Raw genomic sequence first — 26,456 nt, 5'->3', positions numbered from 1 at the left:
CTACTGCAGTGCACTTTTCATCCAACTCACCCAGGCCTCCATTGCTCACCTTCAGCTGATGCAAAACGCCACCGGTGGATTTTTATCTTGTGCAAGCAAGAGCTCCTTCACTCACCGTTTTAAAACACACTTTTACTCCCTGTCCTTCAACCCAGTGTCAGATGTCTGTGATCTTATGTTACTTTTATGTACTTGTTTATTGTTTAACTTCAACTCCTCTTTTCTGTTTCCGTATCTTTTACCTTCTGGTGTGTGTTGTTTGTCTTTTGTATTTGATATCATTTTACTGCACTTTGGTTTGCCCTGTTGTTGTTTTTAAGTGCTTTATAAATAAAGTAGTACGGTAACTGTATTTGTTTAAATTACATACTTACAAGTCACCATTTTAGAAAATGCAAGATCAAATCAAAAATGAGTTACAAAAATACTTATATATTTGCCTCCAGTTAGCTGTATTATAATATAAAATACTTAAAAACATAACTATTGGAAAAGGAGTGAGCATCTTTACTCTCCAGGCAGAACAAAGCAAGTAACATGTTGAATATTTTCATGTTTTGAGACAGGCGAGATCACATGAAACAACTACTTCACCTTAACTCAAAAAATATATACCTAAGATCGTCTACAATCATTCACCGCACAACCCTTCCCTTCTTGCCCTGCTATCAGAATCAAAGTCCATTCAGTGTAAATATCTTTGTACCCTCCCCTTTCACAGACCTCCCTCAAAAGGACTTTGGGTTCGAATTTCAGTTCATATTTGCATTCTTATAACAGAAAGGAAAGCTTTCAGACATTTACAGTCATCGTGAGGAGACATGACGCAGCAAGTGAATCAGCTGGATCAAGAAAAATTGAGCTGTCCAATCTGTCTGGATCTCCTTAAAGATCCCGTCACTAATCCCTGTGGGCACAGCTGCTGCATGAGCTGTATCAAAAAATATTGGGATGAGAAGGAAACATACAGCTGCCCCCAGTGCAAGAAGACTTTTACACCGAGGCCTGTCCTGGTGAAAAACCATGTTAGCTGAGTTAGTGGACGACCTAAAGAAAGCAGGACTTCCAGCTGCTTCACCTGATCATGCCTATGCTGGACCTGAAGACGTGGCCTGTGATTTCTGTTCTGGGAAGAAGCTGAAAGCCTCCAAGTCCTGCCTGGTGTGTATGGCCTCTTACTGTGAGCAGCACCTCCAGCCTCACTACAACATAGCTCCACTAAAGAAACACAAGCTGGTCAAAGCCGCACTGATTAGCAGTGTATCTGTTATCTCTGCTTAATGGATGAACGCAAAGACCATGTCACAGTGTCAGCTGCAGCAGAAAGAGCTGAGAGGCAGAAAGATCGATCAGGGAATCGACAGAACATCCAGCAGAGAATCCAGGACAGAGAGAAAGATATGAAGGTGCTTCAGGAGGAGGTGGAGGCCATTAATCTTTCTGCTGATAAAACAGGGAAGGAGAGTGAGGAGTTGTTCAAAGACCTGATCAATCTAATTGAGAAAAAAAGCTCTGAGGTGAAGCAGAAGATCAGATCCAAGCAGGAAACTGAACAGAACAGAGTCAAAGAGCTTCAGGAGAAGCTAGAGCAGGAGATCAGAGATCTGAGGAGGAGAGACACTGAACTGCAGCAGCTCTCACTGACTGAGGATCACCTCCATTTTCTGAAAAACTACTCCTCACTGTCACATCAGAGTGCATCTACAAACGTACCCACTATCAGTGTTCAACCTCAACAGTACTTTAAGGATATGATGATGGAAGTGTCACACCTCAGAAATGAACTACAGGCTGCTTTGAGTGAAGAGCCGGCAAACACCTGTCAGAAAATGACTCAAGTGGATCTAAAAGAGCCCGTGACTAGACACGAGTTTTTGAAATACGCCCGTAAAATCACACTGGATCCAAAGACTGCAAATCCATATTTATCTCTGAGTATGAGCAACAGGAAGGCAACGCTGACGCAAGTCGAACACTTGGTTTCCATTCATCCGAAAAGGTTCTTTTTTCTTTTCTTTTTTTTTTTTTTTTTTTTTTGCCTGTCCCATTTGGTTCTTTAGCCATCAGAAATGTTGTCTGAAGACCAACAAGGATACCCAATGGATTTACTTTGCCAAATGGATCATCGTGGCATTGCCGTATTGGTCCATTTGGTTGATCTTTGTTTTTATTATTTATTATATTTTATTTTCAGATGTTACAGACGGGACAGACATGAGTGAGGGATAGGAAAGGGAGAAAGAAAGAGGAAGGAAAAGAAAAACAGAAGGGGAGAGGGACAGTGAGAAAGGGGGGGAGAAAAAAAATAAAAATCTCCTGGATCACCTGTTGAGAGAAGAATAGAAAACAAGCAAAAAAAAAACAAAGCAACGTACTAAACACAACACCATCGCATTAATCTAGCTAAGTGTAAACAGCAGTAAATACTAAATATTCAATGTTGTTGTGCAGCACGCAGGACAGATGTGCTTCGAAGTAGCAGCCAAGAAAGGTGTAATTTGGGTCTACGAGCAGTGAACACCCGTGTGCATACCTGTGTGGATCAGCGCGCTTGTATTCCAAAGGTTTCTCCATGTAACGATCTGCTAGGGAGTGTGGGGGGGCCACAGCCCCGTCCTCCGGGGTGTGAAGCGGGTATGGAGGAGATCAAAACTCCAGACATCCAGAGGCCCCCAGAACACAAGAGACCAAGGAAGACCAACAGAGGGGCAGCCGCGCCACTGTTCCAGTAAGAGCTGAGGAGAGTCCCAGATGAGGGTTGACTCAGCAGCCGCGGAGCAGAAGCCAGGGGGAGTTGCAGTGACGCGCCCGTGAGCTCCGCCGGCCCCCAGCTGTGCCTGAGTGACCGAGCCCCAGGCCGAGAGGCCGGGGGCACCCCACCTCCGAAGGGGCCCAAGCGAGCCCCAGGCTCCAGGCCCCCGATAAGCGGCCGCCAAGGAGTGAGCCCACCTGGACGCCCACCCCCAGACACAAAGAACCACCAACGCACCGACACCTGAGGGAGTCCGCCACTGCATCCGAAAAGGTTCTTACCATGGTGGCAGGTGATGAGTTCTGATGGTCTGACTGGATGTTGTTACTGGGAAGTAAAGTGGAGTGGTAAAGTTTTAATTGCAGTTACATACAATGACATTTGTAGAACAGGAAACAGGATTAAATGTGGATTTGGAAATAATGAGAAATCGTGGGCACTGGAATGTGAGGACGGTAGTTATGTTTTCAGACACAACAGCATTTCCACTTTAATCTCAGGCCCTCAATCCTCCAGAGTGGGAGTGTATTTGGATCACAGGGCAGGTATTCTGTCTTTCTACAGCATAGGTGTCAAACTCTGGCCAAATTTGGCCCGCAGCCTAATTACATTTGGCCCGCGAAGCCATACCAAATTACTATTAGAGCTGGCCTACTGGTATTATACAGCTAATATATATATTGTTTAGTATTAAGCTTTGCTTGTTCCATATTCAGTTTTTCAGCAAAACTTGCTTGAGTCCATAAGAAAAGATTCATTCTTATATCTGAGAATCTGAAGATTTTGTTTTTCAATAAATATTAACATTAGCCCGCGACTTTGTTCCAGTTTTGAATTTTGGCCCACTGTGTATTTGAGTTTGACACCCCTGGTATATATTGTATTATCTTACTTATTTTGTATTTGTTTGTATTTTATTTGTATTTTTGTATTTTCCTGCTGCTATCTGTACCTGAGCTGAGGTAACGCAAAAATTTCCCCGCTGTGGGATCAATAGTCTTATCTTATCTTATTTTAGAGAAGAGAAATACATTTGTTTTGGCCGATTTCTCAACTTGACCTCCAGCTTTAGGCAACTAAAAAAAATGGCACAGTGTCCCACATTGTAAGGAAATATGGGCAAAGCTGCTGGGGGAAAGGGTTTGCTTCAAAACAATCCAACAACTACTGTACATGCTGGGATAAAGAAACATTTAACATAATAGGTCTGTAGTCCGTTATACTGCTGTGAGAAAATACATGCAATGTGTCACAAAATACAGTGTCATCACTTTTTGGCAAGATAAATAAAATTCTTGAAAAGTGCAATTACATATGGCTGCTTTGCCAAAAATAGAAATAGTGAGTGGTTAAGGTTCTCGGTATTTAACTTCTTGAAGTTGAACAAATGTCAGTAGACTTCCTGTTTACACGTTGTGTCAGGACAAGCGAGCCACACTGTATCTACTTTAAGAAGCTCATGTGCAGCAGATGCAGCATTACCTTTAAATGTCACTCAGCTCTGCCCAGATAAGTGACTTCCCATTGTTCCCAGAGTGAAAAGGAATGGCATTAACACAAGAAAGAAAACAGCGGTTTAATACAAGACATTTTTAAAAAAAATGAAAAAAAGAAAAGAAAAAGAAATTATGATTTCACAGAAACATCCCTGGTTAATATTAGTTTTACATTGAAAAGTGTTCAACTGCCTTTCAGAGAGGTGACACCTCCCAATTTCAAGGTAGTTATTTTATTCACTTTTTCCATTAACCATTTAACAATTTTCCCTTTGGGTTCAGCATCACAGCTTTTTTTTGTGGGAAAGATATTGCTCACATCAAATACCTAAAAACCATATCTGTTGCTCTCATAGATTCCATCCAGTTTACCACACACGAGGCTCCAAATTGTACCAGGAGTGGGGTTTGAACCCACGAGAGCATCCGCTCATTGAAACTTAAGTCCAACGCCGTAATCACTCAGCCATCCTGGTGTATATACTTACATTTTGCCAAATCATGTGCATACATAGTAGCCCTTACTGGTAATCTCTTATGCATTAAGAGCTAATTAAAATCCTTACATCTATTATTCAGTTCTTTATCCTGCACCCTTTCCCACATTTCCGCCTCCCTGATCAAAACCCCAGTCTTATACTTTTGCACCAAGGTTCTATACAGAAGTCTATGATTTATAATTATTATTACATCTTTACATTCCTTATTTTTCTTTCTCCATCTGTCCATTTGACGGTAATAAGTTGGTCTATCCTCAGCTTTGGGGACCTTATTATCCCATTCAATCAAAAACCGCAGAGGTAAAGACAACCAGAAACAGATTAAAGCTTGGCACTTGTGTATATATGCTTCCTTTAGCAATTTGCATACATTACTGCAAAAAATCATGTCCAACTTCAGAGGGATGCATGGCACATTCCTTCCCCCCTACCTTATCTCTTGGTACATCATCCCCCTTTTCACATATTCATAATCCCTCCCCACATAAACTTAAACATTTTTCATATAAACCTCAACACACATGGAATTGGGAAGATGTAAGCAAGGTGGAGAAGGCCTGGTAGGATATCAGCTTTGATAACTAGCACCTTTCCCAAAATGGTAAGCTTCCTCTTGTTCCATAGCCCCAATTTTATACGCATCTTCTTCAAAATCTTTCCCCAATTAAAGATAGCATCCCCCTCTGTATTCCCAAAGGAAATACCCAAGACCTCCATTGGCCCTCCACATAATTGATATTCACAAATTGCCTCTCTCCTGCCCGCCCATCTTCCCAGGTATTTATACATTGACTTATACTTGTTTATTTGAGGCCCCGCAGCCTTCAAAAACTCCTGTATAACTCTTATTGATTCTGTTACACTTTTATCATCAGCCAGGTACAGCATTGTGTCGTCCGCATACTGTTAAATTTTTAATGTTTCTCCTCCCGGTAACTGTATTCCTGTTATGTCTGGGCTTTCCCTAATTGCACAAGCCAACGGTTCTACATATAACATGTACAGTAAGACTGAGAGGGGGCAACCTTGGCACAGACCTCTCATTTGTCTTTCTTGTCTTACATCCCAGCTTTTTTGGGGGTGACTGGGTGGGGGGATATTGCTCACAGCAAATTCCTAAAAACTCCTATTGATCATTGTTGCTCCCATAGATACATTTCAGTTTACCAGTCATGAGGCTCCAAATTATACCAGGAGTGGGGTTTGAACCCACGAGAGCATCTGCTCATTGGAACTTAAGTCCAACGCCTTAACCACTCGGCCATCCTGGCGCATATATATTGTGTATGTGTGTTCCTTTAGGAAACAGGAAGATTGGTAGGAGAAAGAAACGTATTATTCTTGTTTGTTAGGATCATAGCCATAAATGGAGGACTCTTATAAAGTCCATGGATTTTCATTCACACATATTACATGAGTTATCTACTCTTTACACACTAAGGATCCACACTACCAGGGCTACGGCACACAGCTGTTTTATAAATCATCAAAACCAATACTATCCTAAGATTTATTATATACAAAAATGATCTGTTCCAAAATGTTTTCATGTAATCCTGAAAACAGAAAAACAATCTTCTGCACTATTAACCATCCACAAATGGAAACAACAGACAATACAGGTGATTTTAGCTAAAGAAGCCAAGAAAAAATTGTGGGGGGTTTTTTTTTCAAACGATGTAATTTACAGCCACAGAGGACAGGAAGCTGCAGTATGTAGAGAAAGAGAAGAGTTAAACCTATAATCAACATGAGTCCTTGTAGATGGCAGCCTCCGGTTTTTAAAGACTTCTATCGGTCTCTAGTGGACAACAGAGGTAACTGCAGGATTCGAGCCAGAATAATGTAACTGCAGTTCAAAACTACATATTTTTTTGATTTCCCATAAAAAGTGTGTGTCCACGTGTCAGTCCAAGTGGCAGGATTTAGTAATTCTCGTAATAGTTAAATGTAACTCATTCACAAATATTAAGTCGCAACATTTCAGCCTGACTAACCTTCGAAGATTACACGAAGGCAATGTCCACATATCCACACGCACGCATATATCTAACGTATAACAAATTTCTTTACAGAAACTGTTGAATCAAATTACACTTCTTTTTCACAGCTTCAGGGGGTGCACCGTTCCTGGAAATACTGCAATACCAGGTCGATGCGTGGAGTGGACGGAGCAAGCCCCTATTCCATCTCCCTGTTCCAAAAATCAATTTAATATATGGTCCCCGGGTAGGGGACGTATCAGATATTAAACTGATAAGAACAGATACTACACTTGATCTTAGCCAAAAGGCCGAGAAGCGATACCCACATATGGCACGACAGAAACGACTCATTCTGCTTACTGCAACTCTAACTCATGGTTACAATGAAGAACACAGTCGCCTTCTAACAAATGGTAGAGGACAGGTCGATGTTTTACTGACGTTTTACCTCCGAAAATCACAATATAACTATGGTCGGCATGTTTCAGTTTATAAACGGCGCCACATATATAACGACACTTTAGTTTCTGAAACGCCGGTCAGCGCGTGCCGGTTAATGAGATTCAAAATCACGTGGTCGTCTGCAGTCCAATCAGCGGTCGTTAAGACGGAGCGTCTTAAATTCATTTTTATAACTTTCTTGGCGTTATAATTGTTTTCATAATATGATAATTACAAGATGAAAGAATTATAATACCAGTATCGTGCGTTGAAATGAAACGACGAAAATCAAATAAACACGTCTATGATTGTTTAAGGTTTCACAAAGACACACTTCCGCCCTCAGGTGTACAGACAGAAAACTGCACAAAGTCTACTCTAGACCACAGTAATCTACTGTAGAGTACTGACACTGGATTTGCAGCAGTTTCTAACCATGGAAGTGGACATACAAAACTAGCTTAAATAAGTTACAATTATTTATGCATTTTTGTAACTTTGGTGTGAAATGAGAAAGTCTGAGAAAACTTGCAGCTGGAGGGAGGTTGAATGTATCTGTTTATCTTTTCTGCATTTGTATTACTTTAACGAACTAACCCCAGTGCTATTTCTTTTTTTAAAAAACAAACAAAAAAACATAACAAACAAACAAAAGAAAAGCGAATAATTTTTTTTACACTTTAGCTTGTTTAGCAGTTAGCAAAACACCCTTAGGTTAGAAAACACACACAAAAATAAACAAACAAAAACAATTAGGATTAACAAAACAGTACGACATCGACAATTGAAACTAGGGTTAAATGTCAGAATGAAATAAAAGGCACTGTTCATAAAGAGTTGGTTTGACCACACCTACCTTTAAAAGGTTCTCTTAGGGGGCAGTGTTTACTTTATACGAAGTAATAGAATACAAGCCACCCTAAGCCGTAGACCGCAAGACGTCTTAAGATTGTGGTGTGATGGTGTGACATTTAATAAAAACATTAAATAGAACTATTGCCAGCTATTTTTTAAACACTTCAAAAACAAAGCCAGTTTAACCACCTTAAACTAACAAAAGCTACACTTACACCAAAAGAATCAGACATGTAAACTGCTCTTGAAGCATTTACAATTCTTAAGATTGCAGTCCCATTTAGAAGAAAACTGGGTGATGTAGAGACAAGGCACCATCTTGGTTAAAATATATATTTAAGTCAGCTCAAGAGGACAAAGGCAAGGAAGGCAGCAGGTTCGAATGGAATCTGCTCCAGATTGCTCAGGGACTGTGCAGACCAGCTGTGTCAGGTGGTCCTGTACATCTTCAACCTGAGCCTGAGTCTGGAGAGGGGTCCTGAACCGTGGAAGACTTCCTGCATGGTTCCGATGCCAAAAATCGCACACCCCAAGGAGCCAAACAACCTCAAGCCTGTGGCCTCGACTTCTCATCTGATGGAAAGGCTCGTTCTGCACCACTTTTGCCCACTGGTGAGCTCAGCGATCGACCCCCTGCAGTTCACCTACCGATCTGGAATCGGGGTGGATGACGCTGTCATCTACCTTTTACACCGATCCCTCTCTCACCTAGAACAGTCTGGGAGCACTGTGAGGAAAATGTTTTTTGACTTCTCCAGGAGACTAAGGTCCTTTGGAGTCTGCAGGACTCTCTTAAGGACATTCTATGATACCGTGGTAGCATCTGCCCTTTTCTATGCAATGGCCTGCTGGGGGAGCAGATGCACGGACAGGGACAGGAGCAGGTTTGACAAACTGGTGCGGAGCTCTAGCTCTGTGCTGGGATGTCCTCTGGAGTCTGTGGAGGCAGTGGGCAAGAGGAGGATATTAGTAACGCTGACATCCATCATGAACAACCCACATCACCCTCTGCATGAGTCTGTGTGCTGAGCAGCTCTTTTAGTCAGAGAGTGAAACAGCCTCACTGCAGGAAGAAGCGCTCTCGCAGATCATTCATCCCAACAGCAGTTAGACTCTATAACTCCTCAATCACAAAATCACAAGTCACTGGACATTGTGGACATTCACTGTCACACTTCATGCATAATGCATCTTTTTATATGTATGGACGTGTGCAGGTATATGTGTATGTATACATATGTATATTTAGTGTGTACATTCAATTCAATTCAATTTTCAATTCAATTTTATTTATAAAGCGCCATATCACAACAAAAGTCGCCTCAAGGCGCTTCATAGATACAGAGAAAAACCCAACAATCATATGACCCCCTATGAGCAAGCACTTTGACGACAGTGGGAAGGAAAAACTCCCTTTTAACAGGAAGAAACCTCCGGCAGAACCAGGCTCAGGGAGGGGCGGCCATCTGCTGCGACCGGTTGGGGTGAGAGAAGGAAGACAGGATAAAAGACATGCTGTGGAAGAGAGACAGAGATTAATAACAGATATGATTCAATGCAGAGAGGTCAATTCACACATAGTGAGTGAGAAAGGTGACTGGAAAGGAAAAACTCAGTGCATCATGGGAATCCCTCGGCAGCCTACATCTATTGCAGCATAACTAAGGGAGGATTCAGGGTCACCTGGTCCAGCCCTAACTATATGCTTTAGCAAAAAGGAAAGTTTTAAGCCTAATCTTAAAAGTAGAGATAGTGTCTGTCTCCCGAATCCAAACTGGAAGCTGGTTCCACAGAAGAGGGGCCTGAAAACTGAAGGCTCTGCCTCCCATTCTACTTTTAAATACTCTAGGAACAACAAGTAGGCCTGCAGAGCGAGAGCGAAGTGCTCTAATAGGGTGATATGGTACTACAAGGTCATTAAGATAAGATGGGGCCTGATTATTTAAGACCTTGTACGTGAGGAGCAGGATTTTGAATTCAATTCTGGATTTAACAGGAAGCCAATGAAGGGAAGCCAAAACAGGAGAAATATGCTCTCTCTTTCTAGTCCCTGTCAGGACTCTTGCTGCAGCATTTTGGATTAGCTGAAGGCTTTTCAGTGAGTTTTTTGGACATCCTGATAATAATGAATTACAGTACACATGTGTGTGTAGTGTGCATGTACATGTCTATACTTATAGATATCTATTACTTACAAATTAATAGTAGCGGTAAAATAGTTAAATTTATGTCTTGCATGTTTCTACAACCATATCCATAATCACATACTGTGTATGCTACCACTGTATATATCACAGGTGTCAAACTCTGGCCCGCGGGCCTAATTACATTTGGCCCGCGAAGCCATACCAAATCATTAACCATTTAACAATTTTCCCTTTGGGTTCAGCATCACAGCTTTTTTTTGTGGGAAAGATATTGCTCACATCAAATACCTAAAAACCATATCTGTTGCTCTCATAGATTCCATCCAGTTTACCACACACGAGGCTCCAAATTGTACCAGGAGTGGGGGTTGAACCCACGAGAGCATCCGCTCATTGAAACTTAAGTCCAACGCCTTAACCACTCAGCCATCCTGGTGCATATACTTACGTTTTGCCAAATCATGTGCATACATAGTAGCCCTTACTGGTAATCTCTTATGCATTAAGAGCTAATTAAAATCCTTACATCTATTATTCAGTTCTTTATCCTGCACCCTTTCCCACATTTCCGCCTCCCTGATCAAAACCCCAGTCTTATACTTTTGCACCAAGGTTCTATACAGAAGTCTATGATTTATAATTATTATTACATCTTTACATTCCTTATTTTTCTTTCTCCATCTGTCCATTTGACGGTAATAAGTTGGTCTATCCTCAGCTTTGGGGACCTTATTATCCCATTCAATCAAAAACCGCAGAGGTAAAGACAACCAGAAACAGATTAAAGCTTGGCACTTGTGTATATATGCTTCCTTTAGCAATTTGCATACATTACTGCAAAAAATCATGTCCAACTTCAGAGGGATGCATGGCACATTCCTTCCCCCCTACCTTATCTCTTGGTACATCATCCCCCTTTTCACATATTCATAATCCCTCCCCACATAAACTTAAACATTTTTCATATAAACCTCAACACACATGGAATTGGGAAGATGTAAGCAAGGTGGAGAAGGCCTGGTAGGATATCAGCTTTGATAACTAGCACCTTTCCCAAAATGGTAAGCTTCCTCTTGTTCCATAGCCCCAATTTTATACGCATCTTCTTCAAAATCTTTCCCCAATTAAAGATAGCATCCCCCTCTGTATTCCCAAAGGAAATACCCAAGACCTCCATTGGCCCTCCACATAATTGATATTCACAAATTGCCTCTCTCCTGCCCGCCCATCTTCCCAGGTATTTATACATTGACTTATACTTGTTTATTTGAGGCCCCGCAGCCTTCAAAAACTCCTGTATAACTCTTATTGATTCTGTTACACTTTTATCATCAGCCAGGTACAGCATTGTGTCGTCCGCATACTGTTAAATTTTTAATGTTTCTCCTCCCGGTAACTGTATTCCTGTTATGTCTGGGCTTTCCCTAATTGCACAAGCCAACGGTTCTACATATAACATGTACAGTAAGACTGAGAGGGGGCAACCTTGGCACAGACCTCTCATTTGTCTTTCTTGTCTTACATCCCAGCTTTTTTGGGGGTGACTGGGTGGGGGGATATTGCTCACAGCAAATTCCTAAAAACTCCTATTGATCATTGTTGCTCCCATAGATACATTTCAGTTTACCAGTCATGAGGCTCCAAATTATACCAGGAGTGGGGTTTGAACCCACAAGAGCATCTGCTCATTGGAACTTAAGTCCAACGCCTTAACCACTCGGCCATCCTGGCGCATATATATTGTGTATGTGTGTTCCTTTAGGAAACAGGAAGATTGGTAGGAGAAAGAAACGTATTATTCTTGTTTGTTAGGATCATAGCCATAAATGGAGGACTCTTATAAAGTCCATGGATTTTCATTCACACATATTACATGAGTTATCTACTCTTTACACACTAAGGATCCACACTACCAGGGCTACGGCACACAGCTGTTTTATAAATCATCAAAACCAATACTATCCTAAGATTTATTATATACAAAAATGATCTGTTCCAAAATGTTTTCATGTAATCCTGAAAACAGAAAAACAATCTTCTGCACTATTAACCATCCACAAATGGAAACAACAGACAATACAGGTGATTTTAGCTAAAGAAGCCAAGAAAAAATTGTGGGGGTTTTTTTTTTCAAACGATGTAATTTACAGCCACAGAGGACAGGAAGCTGCAGTATGTAGAGAAAGAGAAGAGTTAAACCTATAATCAACATGAGTCCTTGTAGATGGCAGCCTCCGGTTTTTAAAGACTTCTATCGGTCTCTAGTGGACAACAGAGGTAACTGCAGGATTCGAGCCAGAATAATGTAACTGCAGTTCAAAACTACATATTTTTTTGATTTCCCATAGAAAGTGTGTGTCCACGTGTCAGTCCAAGTGGCAGGATTTAGTAATTCTCGTAATAGTTAAATGTAACTCATTCACAAATATTAAGTCGCAACATTTCAGCCTGACTAACCTTCGAAGATTACACGAAGGCAATGTCCACATATCCACACGCACGCATATATCTAACGTATAACAAATTTCTTTACAGAAACTGTTGAATCAAATTACACTTCTTTTTCACAGCTTCAGGGAGTGCACCGTTCCTGGAAATACTGCAATACCAGGTCGATGCGTGGAGTGGACGGAGCAAGCCCCTATTCCATCTCCCTGTTCCAAAAATCAATTTAATATATGGTCCCCGGGTAGGGGACGTATCAGATATTAAACTGATAAGAACAGATACTACACTTGATCTTAGCCAAAAGGCCGAGAAGCGATACCCACATATGGCACGACAGAAACGACTCATTCTGCTTACTGCAACTCTAACTCATGGTTACAATGAAGAACACAGTCGCCTTCTAACAAATGGTAGAGGACAGGTCGATGTTTTACTGACGTTTTACCTCCGAAAATCACAATATAACTATGGTCGGCATGTTTCAGTTTATAAACGGCGCCACATATATAACGACACTTTAGTTTCTGAAACGCCGGTCAGCGCGTGCCGGTTAATGAGATTCAAAATCACGTGGTCGTCTGCAGTCCAATCAGCGGTCGTTAAGACGGAGCGTCTTAAATTCATTTTTTATAACTTTCTTGGCGTTATAATTGTTTTCATAATATGATAATTACAAGATGAAAGAATTATAATACCAGTATCGTGCGTTGAAATGAAACGACGAAAATCAAATAAACACGTCTATGATTGTTTAAGGTTTCACAAAGACACACTTCCGCCCTCAGGTGTACAGACAGAAAACTGCACAAAGTCTACTCTAGACCACAGTAATCTACTGTAGAGTACTGACACTGGATTTGCAGCAGTTTCTAACCATGGAAGTGGACATACAAAACTAGCTTAAATAAGTTACAATTATTTATGCATTTTTGTAACTTTGGTGTGAAATGAGAAAGTCTGAGAAAACTTGCAGCTGGAGGGAGGTTGAATGTATCTGTTTATCTTTTCTGCATTTGTATTACTTTAACGAACTAACCCCAGTGCTATTTCTTTTTTTAAAAAACAAACAAAAAAACATAACAAACAAACAAAAGAAAAGCGAATAATTTTTTTTACACTTTAGCTTGTTTAGCAGTTAGCAAAACACCCTTAGGTTAGAAAACACACACAAAAATAAACAAACAAAAACAATTAGGATTAACAAAACAGTACGACATCGACAATTGAAACTAGGGTTAAATGTCAGAATGAAATAAAAGGCACTGTTCATAAAGAGTTGGTTTGACCACACCTACCTTTAAAAGGTTCTCTTAGGGGGCAGTGTTTACTTTATACGAAGTAATAGAATACAAGCCACCCTAAGCCGTAGACCGCAAGACGTCTTAAGATTGTGGTGTGATGGTGTGACATTTAATAAAAACATTAAATAGAACTATTGCCAGCTATTTTTTAAACACTTCAAAAACAAAGCCAGTTTAACCACCTTAAACTAACAAAAGCTACACTTACACCAAAAGAATCAGACATGTAAACTGCTCTTGAAGCATTTACAATTCTTAAGATTGCAGTCCCATTTAGAAGAAAACTGGGTGATGTAGAGACAAGGCACCATCTTGGTTAAAATATATATTTAAGTCAGCTCAAGAGGACAAAGGCAAGGAAGGCAGCAGGTTCGAATGGAATCTGCTCCAGATTGCTCAGGGACTGTGCAGACCAGCTGTGTCAGGTGGTCCTGTACATCTTCAACCTGAGCCTGAGTCTGGAAAGGGGTCCTGAACCGTGGAAGACTTCCTGCATGGTTCCGATGCCAAAAATCGCACACCCCAAGGAGCCAAACAACCTCAAGCCTGTGGCCTCGACTTCTCATCTGATGAAGACCATGGAAAGGCTCGTTCTGCACCACTTTTGCCCACTGGTGAGCTCAGCGATCGACCCCCTGCAGTTCACCTACCGATCTGGAATCGGGGTGGATGACGCTGTCATCTACCTTTTACACCGATCCCTCTCTCACCTAGAACAGTCTGGGAGCACTGTGAGGAAAATGTTTTTTGACTTCTCCAGGAGACTAAGGTCCTTTGGAGTCTGCAGGACTCTCTTAAGGACATTCTATGATACCGTGGTAGCATCTGCCCTTTTCTATGCAATGGCCTGCTGGGGGAGCAGATGCACGGACAGGGACAGGAGCAGGTTTGACAAACTGGTGCGGAGCTCTAGCTCTGTGCTGGGATGTCCTCTGGAGTCTGTGGAGGCAGTGGGCAAGAGGAGGATATTAGTAACGCTGACATCCATCATGAACAACCCACATCACCCTCTGCATGAGTCTGTGTGCTGAGCAGCTCTTTTAGTCAGAGAGTGAAACAGCCTCACTGCAGGAAGAAGCGCTCTCGCAGATCATTCATCCCAACAGCAGTTAGACTCTATAACTCCTCAATCACAAAATCATAAGTCACTGGACATTGTGGACATACACTGTCACACTTCATGCATAATGCATCTTTTTATATGTATGGACGTGTGCAGGTATATGTGTATGTATACATATGTATATTTAGTGTGTACATTCAATTCAATTCAATTTTCAATTCAATTTTATTTATAAAGCGCCATATCACAACAAAAGTCGCCTCAAGGCGCTTCATAGATACAGAGAAAAACCCAACAATCATATGACCCCCTATGAGCAAGCACTTTGGCGACAGTGGGAAGGAAAAACTCCCTTTTAACAGGAAGAAACCTCCGGCAGAACCAGGCTCAGGGAGGGGCAGCCATCTGCTGCGACCGGTTGGGGTGAGAGAAGGAAGACAGGATAAAAGACATGCTGTGGAAGAGAGACAGAGATTAATAACAGATATGATTCAATGCAGAGAGGTCAATTCACACATAGTGAGTGAGAAAGGTGACTGGAAAGGAAAAACTCAGTGCATCATGGGAATCCCTCGGCAGCCTACATCTATTGCAGCATAACTAAGGGAGGATTCAGGGTCACCTGGTCCAGCCCTAACTATATGCTTTAGCAAAAAGGAAAGTTTTAAGCCTAATCTTAAAAGTAGAGATAGTGTCTGTCTCCCGAATCCAAACTGGAAGCTGGTTCCACAGAAGAGGGGCCTGAAAACTGAAGGCTCTCCCTCCCATTCTACTTTTAAATACTCTAGGAACAACAAGTAGGCCTGCAGAGCGAGAGCGAAGTGCTCTAATAGGGTGATATGGTACTACAAGGTCATTAAGATAAGATGGGGCCTGATTATTTAAGACCTTGTATGTGAGGAGCAAGATTTTGAATTCAATTCTGGATTTAACAGGAAGCCAATGAAGGGAAGCCAAAACAGGAGAAATCTGCTCTCTCTTTCTAGTCCCTGTCAGGACTCTTGCTGCAGCATTTTGGATTAGCTGAAGGCTTTTCAGTGAGTTTTTTGGACATCCTGATAATAATGAATTACAGTACACATGTGTGTGTAGTGTGCATGTACATGTCTATACTTATAGATATCTATTACTTACAAATTAATAGTAGCGGTAAAATAGTTAAATTTATGTCTTGCATGTTTCTACAACCATATCCATAATCACATACTGTGTATGCTACCACTGTATATATCACAGGTGTCAAACTCTGGCCCGCGGGCCAAATTTGGCCCACAGCCTAATTACATTTGGCCCGCGAAGCCATACCAAATTACTATTAGAGCTGGCCTACTGGTATTATACAGCTAATATATATATTGTTTAGTATTAAGCTTTGCTTGTTCCATATTCAGTTTTTCAGCAAAACTTGTTTGAGTCCATAAGAAAAGATTCATTCTTATATCTGAGAATCTGAAGATTTTGTTTTTCAATAAATATTAACGTTAGCCCGCGACTTTGTTCCAGTTTTGAATATTGGCCCACTGTGTATTTGAGTTTGACACCCCTGTTCTACAGCATCACTGAGACCATGAATCTCCTCCACAGAGTCCAGGCCAGGTTCACTCAGCCTCTCTATCCTGTTTTTTGGTTGTCAGCATTTGTTGGAGACACTGTTGAGTTGTGTAAGTTAAAGTAGACCGGAGTGATGACTGATCTGTGGTGAACAGTAAAATAATATATGCTGAGATGTGGCTGCACTGCTGAGGTCAAACTCTGTGGGTGAGAATTTAAAAAAATTGAAAAATACTTCATTTATAAAAGCAGGTATACTTATAACATATGCAGATTTTATAAGAATAAAACTTGCATTAGAAAGTGTTTTGATTTATTCATTTAAATAAACCTATTAATTTCTCTGAACACAATCATCTCCGAAAGGAATGTATTATAATGTAAGAAAATGTCATTATAATTTATATATTAATTAATTCAATGTCTATATTTGTTGCTGGGTATTTCATATGCTGTGTATTCTTCTTGTATATATTATAAAGCTGTTTTAATGATATTACAAAATCACAGCAGTATTAAATGTAAATTTAAGCATGTTTAATTGAAGCATTCTGAATAATGACCAAATTTACTTTTGGTAGCTATAATGTTAACACTAATGCTTTCAATCTTTACAAATGCAGGATTTTTAATTGTTATAGAGTATATTTAGTGTAAAAGCTCAGGTTATCTTTTCTTCCACTGAGCAAAACGGTCCCGTCTTTTGTAACCTGCACAGCAGAAGAGCCACACCTGATGGTTGCATTTATTTCTGATAGATTTCCTATTGTCCTGTCCATGGCCATTTAAAATAAATCTTGGATTTGTTCCACTTTTATGATTCTCAATTTCTTTACTTTTATTTTAATATAACAAATAAGTAAAAGGTTACAAAAGTAAATAAAAGTAAACATTTCACCAGACAGTGTTACTTTCAGATTTATTACACAACTTGTTTAAACATTCCACAACAATCATGCAGGAATAAAATGGGAATTATACAAAGCTTTACACGCTTCTCCAATCACACTTCAGGAATAACTGGACTTCTGATCATTGTCTCAAAAACACTCAAAATGTGAGGTAATTTTTAAAAATCATTATCTACAGACGAAAGACCGTGTGTTGACTGAATGCCGAAGAGGGTGAAAGAAACAAAAACACTCATTATAGGGTAATGAAGTCAGCAATTAACTATACATAACTGTGCACTGCGTCAGCATTGAGTTCATTTGGAATATTAAAGTTTAAAATGCCAGGAATGTCAACAAATGCACCATCAATTCCTTATCCCTTATTTGATGTCCTCCTTAGAAGTAAAAAAAAATTACACATCAGAAATTATTAACATAACACCTTGTCCTTTTTTCTTTTGTACATCAATTCTACAAAAGAAATAAAAGCTACAGTAAAACAGACGCACAAACAAAGTCAGGGCGCTCTGGGATCATTGGACATTTATCATTTCATTCCCTTAAATTCTTACCATTCAGAGAAAATCTGTAAAGGTGCAGAAAGTGTCTTACCTAAATTCTGACTTTGAAAGGTCAAATACTTGAGAGTCAATCATAACTACCTCAGCCTCAGCATATATCTATACTTAAAAATATCAAAGCTTGAGATAATTAAGATAACGGTTGTTATAATTACCTTCTGTTCTTTTAACGCCTGTAACACAAAAAGCTTCCTGTCTTTTTTTTAAGAGCTGAAACATGTTTTGGGGTTTTTCCTTAGTTGCATACACTATACACACTATATGAACAAACGTATTGAGCCACAACTTTCAGTCTTTCAGTCTCATTGCCACAGGTGTGTAAAATCAAGCACCTACCCACACAGTCTGCCTTTTGTGAAAGAATGAGTCATTCTGAAGAGCTCACATTCAAGCGTAGTGCTGCGGTACCTCTGCAACAAGTCAGTTTTCATGCTAGATATATTCAACAATCAGCTGTAAGTGGTTTTATTGCAAAGTGGAAGTGTTTAGGAACCACAGCAACTCAGTCATGAAGTAATAAGAGCAGAGGAGGCATAGTGTTTAACAGTCAGCAACGCTCTGCTGACTCTGCCGCGCTCCAAAGCTCCTCTAGCATTAACATCCTGAGTTCAATTCCACCATCAGGCCGGGGTCTTTCTGTGTGGAGTTTGCATGTTCTGCCTGTGTTTGCGTGGGTTCTCTCCGGGTACTCCGGCTTCCTCCCACTGTCCAAAGACATGCACTTGGGGATAGGTTAATTGGTTAATCCAAATTGCCCATAGGTGTGAATGTGCAAGTGAATGTGAGTGCGAATGGTTGTCTGTCTCTGTGTGTTGGCCCTGCGACTAATTATTGGAATTCAATCCAGATAACAGTTTCCCCCTTACTTGCTAAAAAAAAAACGCATATGAGAGCTAGCTAAGCTCTTTCAATAAAAAATTGAATATGCCTGATGAGGGTTTTTTACACATAATCTGGGTGTTTGGCGTTAAATACTGTTGTTATTAACAGATTTTAAAAAACGCAAAGTTTCCAAAACTCCACTGTCTATGTGCAAATATCTAGCTTTTAGCCGCTAATAGCAAACTAGCAAGATGTAAAAGTCTATTGGAGCTGCTAAAAGTGAACAAAGCTAATTGTGTGTGTGTGTGTTCACTTTTTCAGTAAGTTGCAGATGTTATAAGAACAGAAGCTACCCAGAAGATTGAAGAGCAGTAACAAAAAGCCATATGTCACAGCTTTTACTAAAAGGTGACTTACACATGTTATAAGCAACCTTAACATGTCTTCAAATCTCCCTAAGTCACTGCGAGCAAACTTCACAATAGCCATTGTGTATGCTCTTATTTATGCTTTTCCTGCTGTGTCATATATCAAAATGTCTGCTGTGGGAAAAGCTCCCCAGTTTTGTTGATCCTATCAGGGTTAGAAACAAATAATAACAATTTAATAAACACTTTAGCCACAAATACTGTGTAAAAAAAAAAAAAGGTCAGATCATGAGAAAAACAGGCACCATATCCACCATAATCTCAATGGAAAATATCAGGTAAATATCAAACATGACTATATAAGAATTATGGATAAAAAGAAGTCTAATTTTGAAGCATATAAATAGAAAACAATGAAAAGTAAAGTTTGTATTATCAACGTGTACTACTTTACAGTGTGCTCATTAAACACATACTCTCCCAGATGTAACAATGTAACGATGAAGCCAAACAATCATTTTTTATGGGTTAGTGGTTTGTTTGTTTTTCAACTTCCATTTCCATTTTCATGCGCCGGCTGTTTTGTGAGGTTGTTCGAGTATTTTTAGATCAAGTCAGATGAGATCATATTCTTTGGTAAAAGGAGGGTGAAGAGGATGTTTGTATGAATTACCTCTGATAACACTACGCACGTCAACAAACCAATGATAAAAGGCCTTATACACAAGTTTAAAAATACAATGATAAAAAGTGATAGTATCAAAGTTTCCACAGTACAATACATACAACAGATTATTGCACCAAATGTAACTATTATAAATGTTATAGCAGAGCGACTTAGTGACACTGTTTCACTTTCTCCACTCTCTGGATTTAAAGCCACCCATAAATGAATAATACAATTAAAAAGCGAATGTTCAGTAGGGAACGTTTTAAAGACCAAAAATTATTATTTGCTGAATGATTAAGTAAAAAAATTATAGTGGCAAGTAGTTACATAGCCAATCGGTCATTTTGTATCAAAATTCTCATTAACTATATGTGTATTACACATGTTGTAAAGTCACAAATATTAAACCAATAAAGCTTTGTGCATCTTACATTTACACTAAACTGGCATTTCAGAAAACATCGCTTTCACCTACGGTCGGCTTCAAGTGCGTTACAGGGTAATGGTAATATACCTAAAAATGCACAATAAATACTAACCTTAAATAATAAGCATGATTGGACTTTGTCATCACTTAAAAAATAATGAGCTGCTTAAACTTTTCCTTTAGGAAAGTTACATTTTAAGTGATGATTTTAAGTGATGATGCTGTGAGACTCACAGCAGTGATGGTGTGATCACCAAATGTTGCTATCAGCTCGTCTTTCCTCTGGAGGAACAGCGCCCTCTCTCTGCAGATTTCCCACTAAAACCTAGAGGCCTGTGGTGGGAGAAAGCCTTATTAGATGGTCTGATTTGTTTACTTTCAGCATTTTGTCCATACACTGCCTGGCCAAAAAAACAAATTTTACAAAGCAAAAAAAAAAGAAAAATTTTCATCCATCATTTTTCATCCAAGTATGTTGGAAGGGTCAAATTATTGGCCTCTTTCAGGCAAAGAAAACAACTAAAGAGACTGATAAACTACTAAAACCGGGTAGGGGCTTTCCAAGTTCTCATTACAATAAGGCAGTAAGCACAGAGTAAAAAGAACAGGACTAAACAAAACCACTCGTCAATGAAAGGGTAGAAAAGGGTTCAATTTGGTAGGAAGTATAAAGATTGGACTCAGCAGTGGAAAAATTGCCAGGTTTAACCCTTTAACGCCTATTGTTTCATATTACATACATTCAGTTTTTTGTGAGTTATATCATCAGTGTGATTTTTTTTCCCAATAACAAACCTAAAAAAATTAATTTTTAAGTATTTTCTTTGAAGCCAGATGTAGCAAACACAATATAAATTAAAAGTCATATATAGAAATTAAAATGTAATTCATTTTTCAAACAAATTTGCTAGATAGTTCAATAAACTCTCCATTTTCAAAAAATTCAAAGAACTTTCTAGCAATTATTTCATATTTCAGGCTTTCATAACCCTGCAGGAGCATGCAACTGTGTATGTACAAAAACGTGGTGACGCTGCATAAGCTTATCGAAACAATGCCATGGTGAATGCGAGCTGTCATCAAAGCTAAAAAGGCAGTGCAAGATATTATTAGATTTTTTTTGACAGGCAGTGTATTTTCTGATCTGTGAGCAAGGATGCCAATAAGACTTTTGAGTCTTTAGCTGGGTAAAAGTGTTTAACTTTTAAAAGTCATATCATTCGAATTACATTCAGCAACACATTCATAGCAGATGAGATTCTGAATATCTGTGAATCTGTTCACTATCTTGGGACAAATGTAACACTGACGCAAGATTTCATTATTTTACACCAACAAATGGACCCTGTGGTTTGACACAAAACAAGAACACAATAATAGGTAACAGATTTTCCTCTACAATGTGAGCCTTTTAGAATAAAGCAGTGTACCCTTTCTCTTACTTTATACTGACATCTACACACTAAAAACAGTCACACGGGTTTACATTTTGCCGTAGGAGTGATAAATGCAAAGCTAAAAATGAAGCTTTTAGATCAATATAAGGACATTTAAGCTGCGTTTCAAACACAAGTGCCTCCTAAAAACGAAACAAAACATGTCTAAAAGTTGTTCCAGAGCAGGAACAGTGAGGAAGGTCATATTTTTAAATGGGCATGTTGCTTTTTTAAGACATTAAGTTTGTCGTTCTTGTAAAAGTAAGCTGTGTAGAAAAAGAGCGCATTTTAAAAAATGATTATTTTGGTATTTGTGCTGAAATTTGCAAAAGAATAGCAGACAAAAGCAGAGAGTGGAGAAACAAGTCCCACCACAAATAAGCCAGCAGGTTGCTGGGACTAGCTAGTGGCTGTGAAGAGTGATCAAATACAAAAACACCATCCATCCAAATGTCTACAGCTTCTCTGTGCCGAATATGTAACAAAAAAGGCAACCACAGTCCACATTAGCCAATTTGTAGCAAGTCATCAGAGACGAAGAGTGTTGCTGTGAAGGTGTGTACATTTTTTTTTAAAGTTTTATACTTTTAGTTTAAAAAAATACAAACAAAACCTTAGCTGAATAACAATGATCTGCATGTTGAGTCAGTGGTTTTGCATGCAAATAATATGTAGATATTTTGCAATGTGACATTTAGAGAATAAAATCTGTTTTTAGGAGGAATTCCTTTTTTGTGTTACATGAGGAGCTGAGTGGAACTGGATCGGTCAGATTTTAGTTCTTGGATGCTGGATAAATATTTAGATTTCTACTTTTGAAGTGCCACTGAGCAAACCACTAGACTACCAACCTTTCCTCTATAACTATATTTCTTTACTTCCTATCAACCTGCCTGTTTTTCATGACGGCAGCTCATTTAAATTACAAACTGTAGTTCAGCAATAATGTCCTTGTTTACATCAAACAAGATTTTGAATTGTTTCCATTAGAGGTTTCCTCGATAATTTAAAAATAAATGATCAACATCACATCATACATTATTGTGTAGCTGTTCTTATTCTATGCTTTTGCATGGCTATGGTTACACACTCTCTTGCGAACTCCATTTATTTGGAGATTTAATTAAATTGCCTCAAAAGAAATTATGCAATAGACAACGGTGTAGATGAACTTGCAAAATTGCAATAATATTGTCGTTATCGGCAATAATCGTGAAGAGAAAATCTGACAGGACAGTCCAAGTTTCCAACATTTGTTGGCGTTAAAATGCTACATGTAACACTCTAAGACTTAACTACCACAGTAGCTGCTGGATAAAAGCCTCTTGTTCAATGAATATCTGGTATTTTTTTCTCCCCAGAAAACAGATACAGCAATGTGTACACTGTGTAGTGAAACCTTTCGCACACTATAGATCTCTAGCACTGAAAAACAGTAATTTTATCAGGTGGCAGGCACACAAAAGACACAAACACGAATAATAGAAAAATCCTCCTCTCTCTCTGCCACACAGCAGACTAGGAAAGTTTGCAATCACCCTCAATATGTGGCAGGAAACCTGTGCGTGTCTGTCTGTTATTCCAGAGACGAAGGGTGAAGTAGAAACGGGGTACAGGCTTTACTCATTAGCGGGCTTCTCTTTGCAGGAAGGTTCACAGAGGATTTCTTTGTGTGGTAGTGGATAGGGGAAAGCTGCTCCGCTGCAAGTGCTACTGTGAACCAGTTTGTTGAGGCGAGAGAGGCCCTTGATGCTGCCAGGAGGCCTCCCGGGGCTGACCTTATACCCCGCCGCTCTGGTCGTACCGAGCGGCCTTCCAGGACTCGTCTTGAACCCGGCAGCTCTGGTGGTGCCGAGTGGTCGCCCTGTGCTGGTTCTATAACCAGCTAGCTTGGTGGTTCCCAAAGGCCTCCCACGTCTGCCCGTCTTCCCGACAGACTTGTTCTTCTTCTTGGCATCATCTGTTGCTTGATTGGTGTTTTTTAACCCTGCTAGCTTTCCAGACGAGCGGGGGTCACCCCCAAGAACTTCCTGTCTCTGGCACACCATGGGCTTGTGGCTCTGGGTGGGTAAGGCCATGGGAGCCAGTGTCATCTGGAGGGATGATGGAGGGGGAGGAGGGTAGAACTTGCTGGCCTGTGAGGTGCACAGGTCAAAGTGAGCAGTGGGGTGGTGGCTGTCCTCTGCTAGGCACGACGGCCTGCTGTTCATGCAGAAGTCACTGGTTGTCACCTGGCGCATCATCTTCTGTTGGGGGTTGGAAATAATGCATCATCACTCAAACATCAGGACTAATGTTTTCTGGATAGTGCCATGTCAGGTTAAAGTTAAAAAACAACTCTGCAGTTGAAACTGATCATACCCATATTTGCATGAAGACAAGAAACATGGGAACACTAAGACTTCAGTGAAATATTCTGAAAGCATCATCTGGTCTAATCCAGATCTACACACGGTGGGTCTAATCCCATCCCAACAGATTATTCTCATAAGAAAGGTCAAGAAAGGGTGCTGCTTATTTCTGAAGTGAGCTTCACTTTTGTGCTGCTGGTCAAAGTTCAAATTTAGTGTCAGCGCTAAATATTAAGGGCTCATTACTGCCACGCTGACAGTAGAAGGCTGAAAGCATCTACTATGACCAAGGGGCAACAATGACCACATTGCACACTGAAAGGGGAAACTTCAAAGTGCATGAAGGTGGGAGACGATGCTATATCTGAACCATTTTAACAGAAGAAAGGACTTGAGGATTGTTTTGCTCTGCAGAGAAGGAGCAGCAGCATACTGTAATGTGGCTGTGTGCTGAAGTCGAGGTTATTACAGCAAACAAACTACACAATAACTGTTGTCTCATGGTGTTTGTACTATAAGATAAAGACCCAACAACCAGACCTCAAATAAAACGTAGACTCAAAAAGAAAGGCAAACTAACAGAAACAATAATGGACTTACAAAAGTAATCCACAATATTGAGTAAATATGCTTAGTCTTAGTTAACTTGCACTACTTCTAAGCACTTTGTTCTCCAATTTCTCTTGTTTCTTATTTATTCCTGCTGTCTTACCCTTTATATTTTGTTCCTGCACAGTTGGCATGGAGGACTTATAACTTAGTTCTACATGTACAGTGACAATAAAGGGCTATTTTATTTATTTTCAGCCTGAGGAGGCATTGGTTAATCTGTTGGGTTGTTTGTTTGTTTGTTTTTATTATAATGACTGTGAGTCAACTGCCTTCACACAGTGTTGTCCTTGTTTTATAATACCAGCTTTGAACTTCCTAATCTGCCTTCAATAATAATTAGCACGGAAACATACAAAACTAAACTAAAAGTAAACAAGAAAAACAAGCAAATCCACTCTGAAACTAAACAGAATTAAAACCAAATTAGAAATTTGGATTCACACCCTTCATGTAACAACAACAACCCCTAAAAGTTAAAAAACATTATTGTTATTATTACTACTACTACTACTACCTATATAACCAGGCAAATACCCTTCATATAACAACAAAAAAACAAGTGCTGAAACTATTAAAATAAACAAGAAAATCCCCTGAAACTAAACAGAATTAAAAGTAACTTATTAGAAATATTGAAATAACAATAAAAAAAATACAAAAACTATAGATCTCGATGAAAAATGCTTTGTTTAGAAACTCAAGTTCACATCTAGTTCGCTTGTTTACACGCAGACTTTCTCGTGTTAACTCGACCATGAAAAGCTGTTTCATAATTTAACAAACAGCATATGATTACATACGTCCCATAAACAGCTTCGACCTTAAGAATAAGGATAGACCTCACCAAAGTGGTGCTGAAGTGCCTTAGAGCAAGACCTCTCCTCTCGCCGGTCATAAAACCGCGTTAGACTGAATGCATTTGGCTGCTTTGCACACTTTAATTACAGTAATGAAGAGTGTAAATGGAGTGAAGTAAAGAGTGCACACAGCTGCTGTCGCCTTTTCTGCAGAGGAAACGGGACGCAGGGAGGTGTGGACTTTCACCATCACACACGCCACACTGTCAGTAGTAATATTCATTCACAAAAAACAAAATGCACATGGATTCCGCATCTTTGCATTCAGACAAAACCTCCAGCTCTCCGTTAACGAGCAGCACCGAGGGCTGAACGTAGCCTCGTTCCTGGCCCGAATAACGGGCTTTTTTTTTTTTTTAAGAGACACAGAGACTGGTTTACTCTGTTTACAACATGGCAGCTGACCGCGGACAGAGCTGATTTATGTGCTCGCATTTGAGCCGCATAACGAATCTAAATGCCCCTCCGGAGACCCGCGTTAGCGCTAACGTTACTGTACCTCGATTGTTCGCAGATCTCGGAGCAGAAAGGGTTAAGGAGCAAAATGATCTTTCATCCCCCTCAAAGCGCGAGTCGATCCATTTTCCAGAATATTTTCTCGCCACAGGACATCGGTTCGCTAACACACGATCACCGCATCGGGTAGTTTCGACGCGAGCGACGATGAGAGGTGAGATGTGGTCAGCTAGACGGCTCCTTTTTTCATCTCCCAGCTCCAGCGGTTTGGATAAGAAACGCAGCCATTTTCCATTAAAAATTAATAAGACAGCAGCGCAGTCTGAGCATGCGCACAACAGCAAACTGGGGATGTGAAGAGGTTATTCTCCTTCCCCTCCTCCTGAACTGCTTTCACGACGGAAAACGCTTTTTTTGTCTCTCAAGTCCTGAAAATTCTAATTT

General features: G+C 39.9%; 1 protein-coding gene and 1 pseudogene across 3 annotated transcripts; one reads left to right on the top strand and one right to left on the bottom strand.

The window, feature by feature from the left end:
• The first annotated feature begins 821 nt into the window (after positions 1-821).
• LOC308387592 (tripartite motif-containing protein 16-like) lies at positions 822-16,663 on the top strand (annotated as a pseudogene). The gene is made up of 3 exons: positions 822-1,999; positions 3,026-3,316; positions 16,543-16,663. The product of its transcript is annotated as a tripartite motif-containing protein 16-like (transcript).
• A 788-nt stretch (positions 16,664-17,451) lies between these two features.
• On the bottom strand, positions 17,452-26,336 carry cUnh5orf24 (chromosome Un C5orf24 homolog). 2 transcript variants are annotated; one of them, XM_080866998.1, is made up of 2 exons: positions 26,056-26,336; positions 17,452-23,982 (listed from the first exon to the last, which is right to left on the bottom strand). In XM_080866998.1, the coding sequence occupies exon 2, from the start codon at positions 23,977-23,979 to the stop codon at positions 23,356-23,358; it is 624 nt and encodes a 207-aa protein (XP_080723124.1). In that variant the 5' UTR covers positions 23,980-23,982; positions 26,056-26,336; the 3' UTR covers positions 17,452-23,355. The 2 variants fall into 2 exon arrangements, with proteins under 2 accessions (XP_080723124.1, XP_080723125.1); XM_080866999.1 differs by having other exon boundaries at positions 17,452-23,979.
• Positions 26,337-26,456: the final 120 nt, after the last annotated feature.

The sequence above is a fragment of the Rhamphochromis sp. 'chilingali' genome (assembly GCF_963969265.1).
Source record: "Rhamphochromis sp. 'chilingali' genome assembly, chromosome: 19".
In the NCBI taxonomy this organism is placed as follows: Eukaryota; Metazoa; Chordata; class Actinopteri; order Cichliformes; family Cichlidae; genus Rhamphochromis; species Rhamphochromis sp. 'chilingali'.
This window is presented reverse-complemented; position numbering and strand designations above follow the sequence as displayed.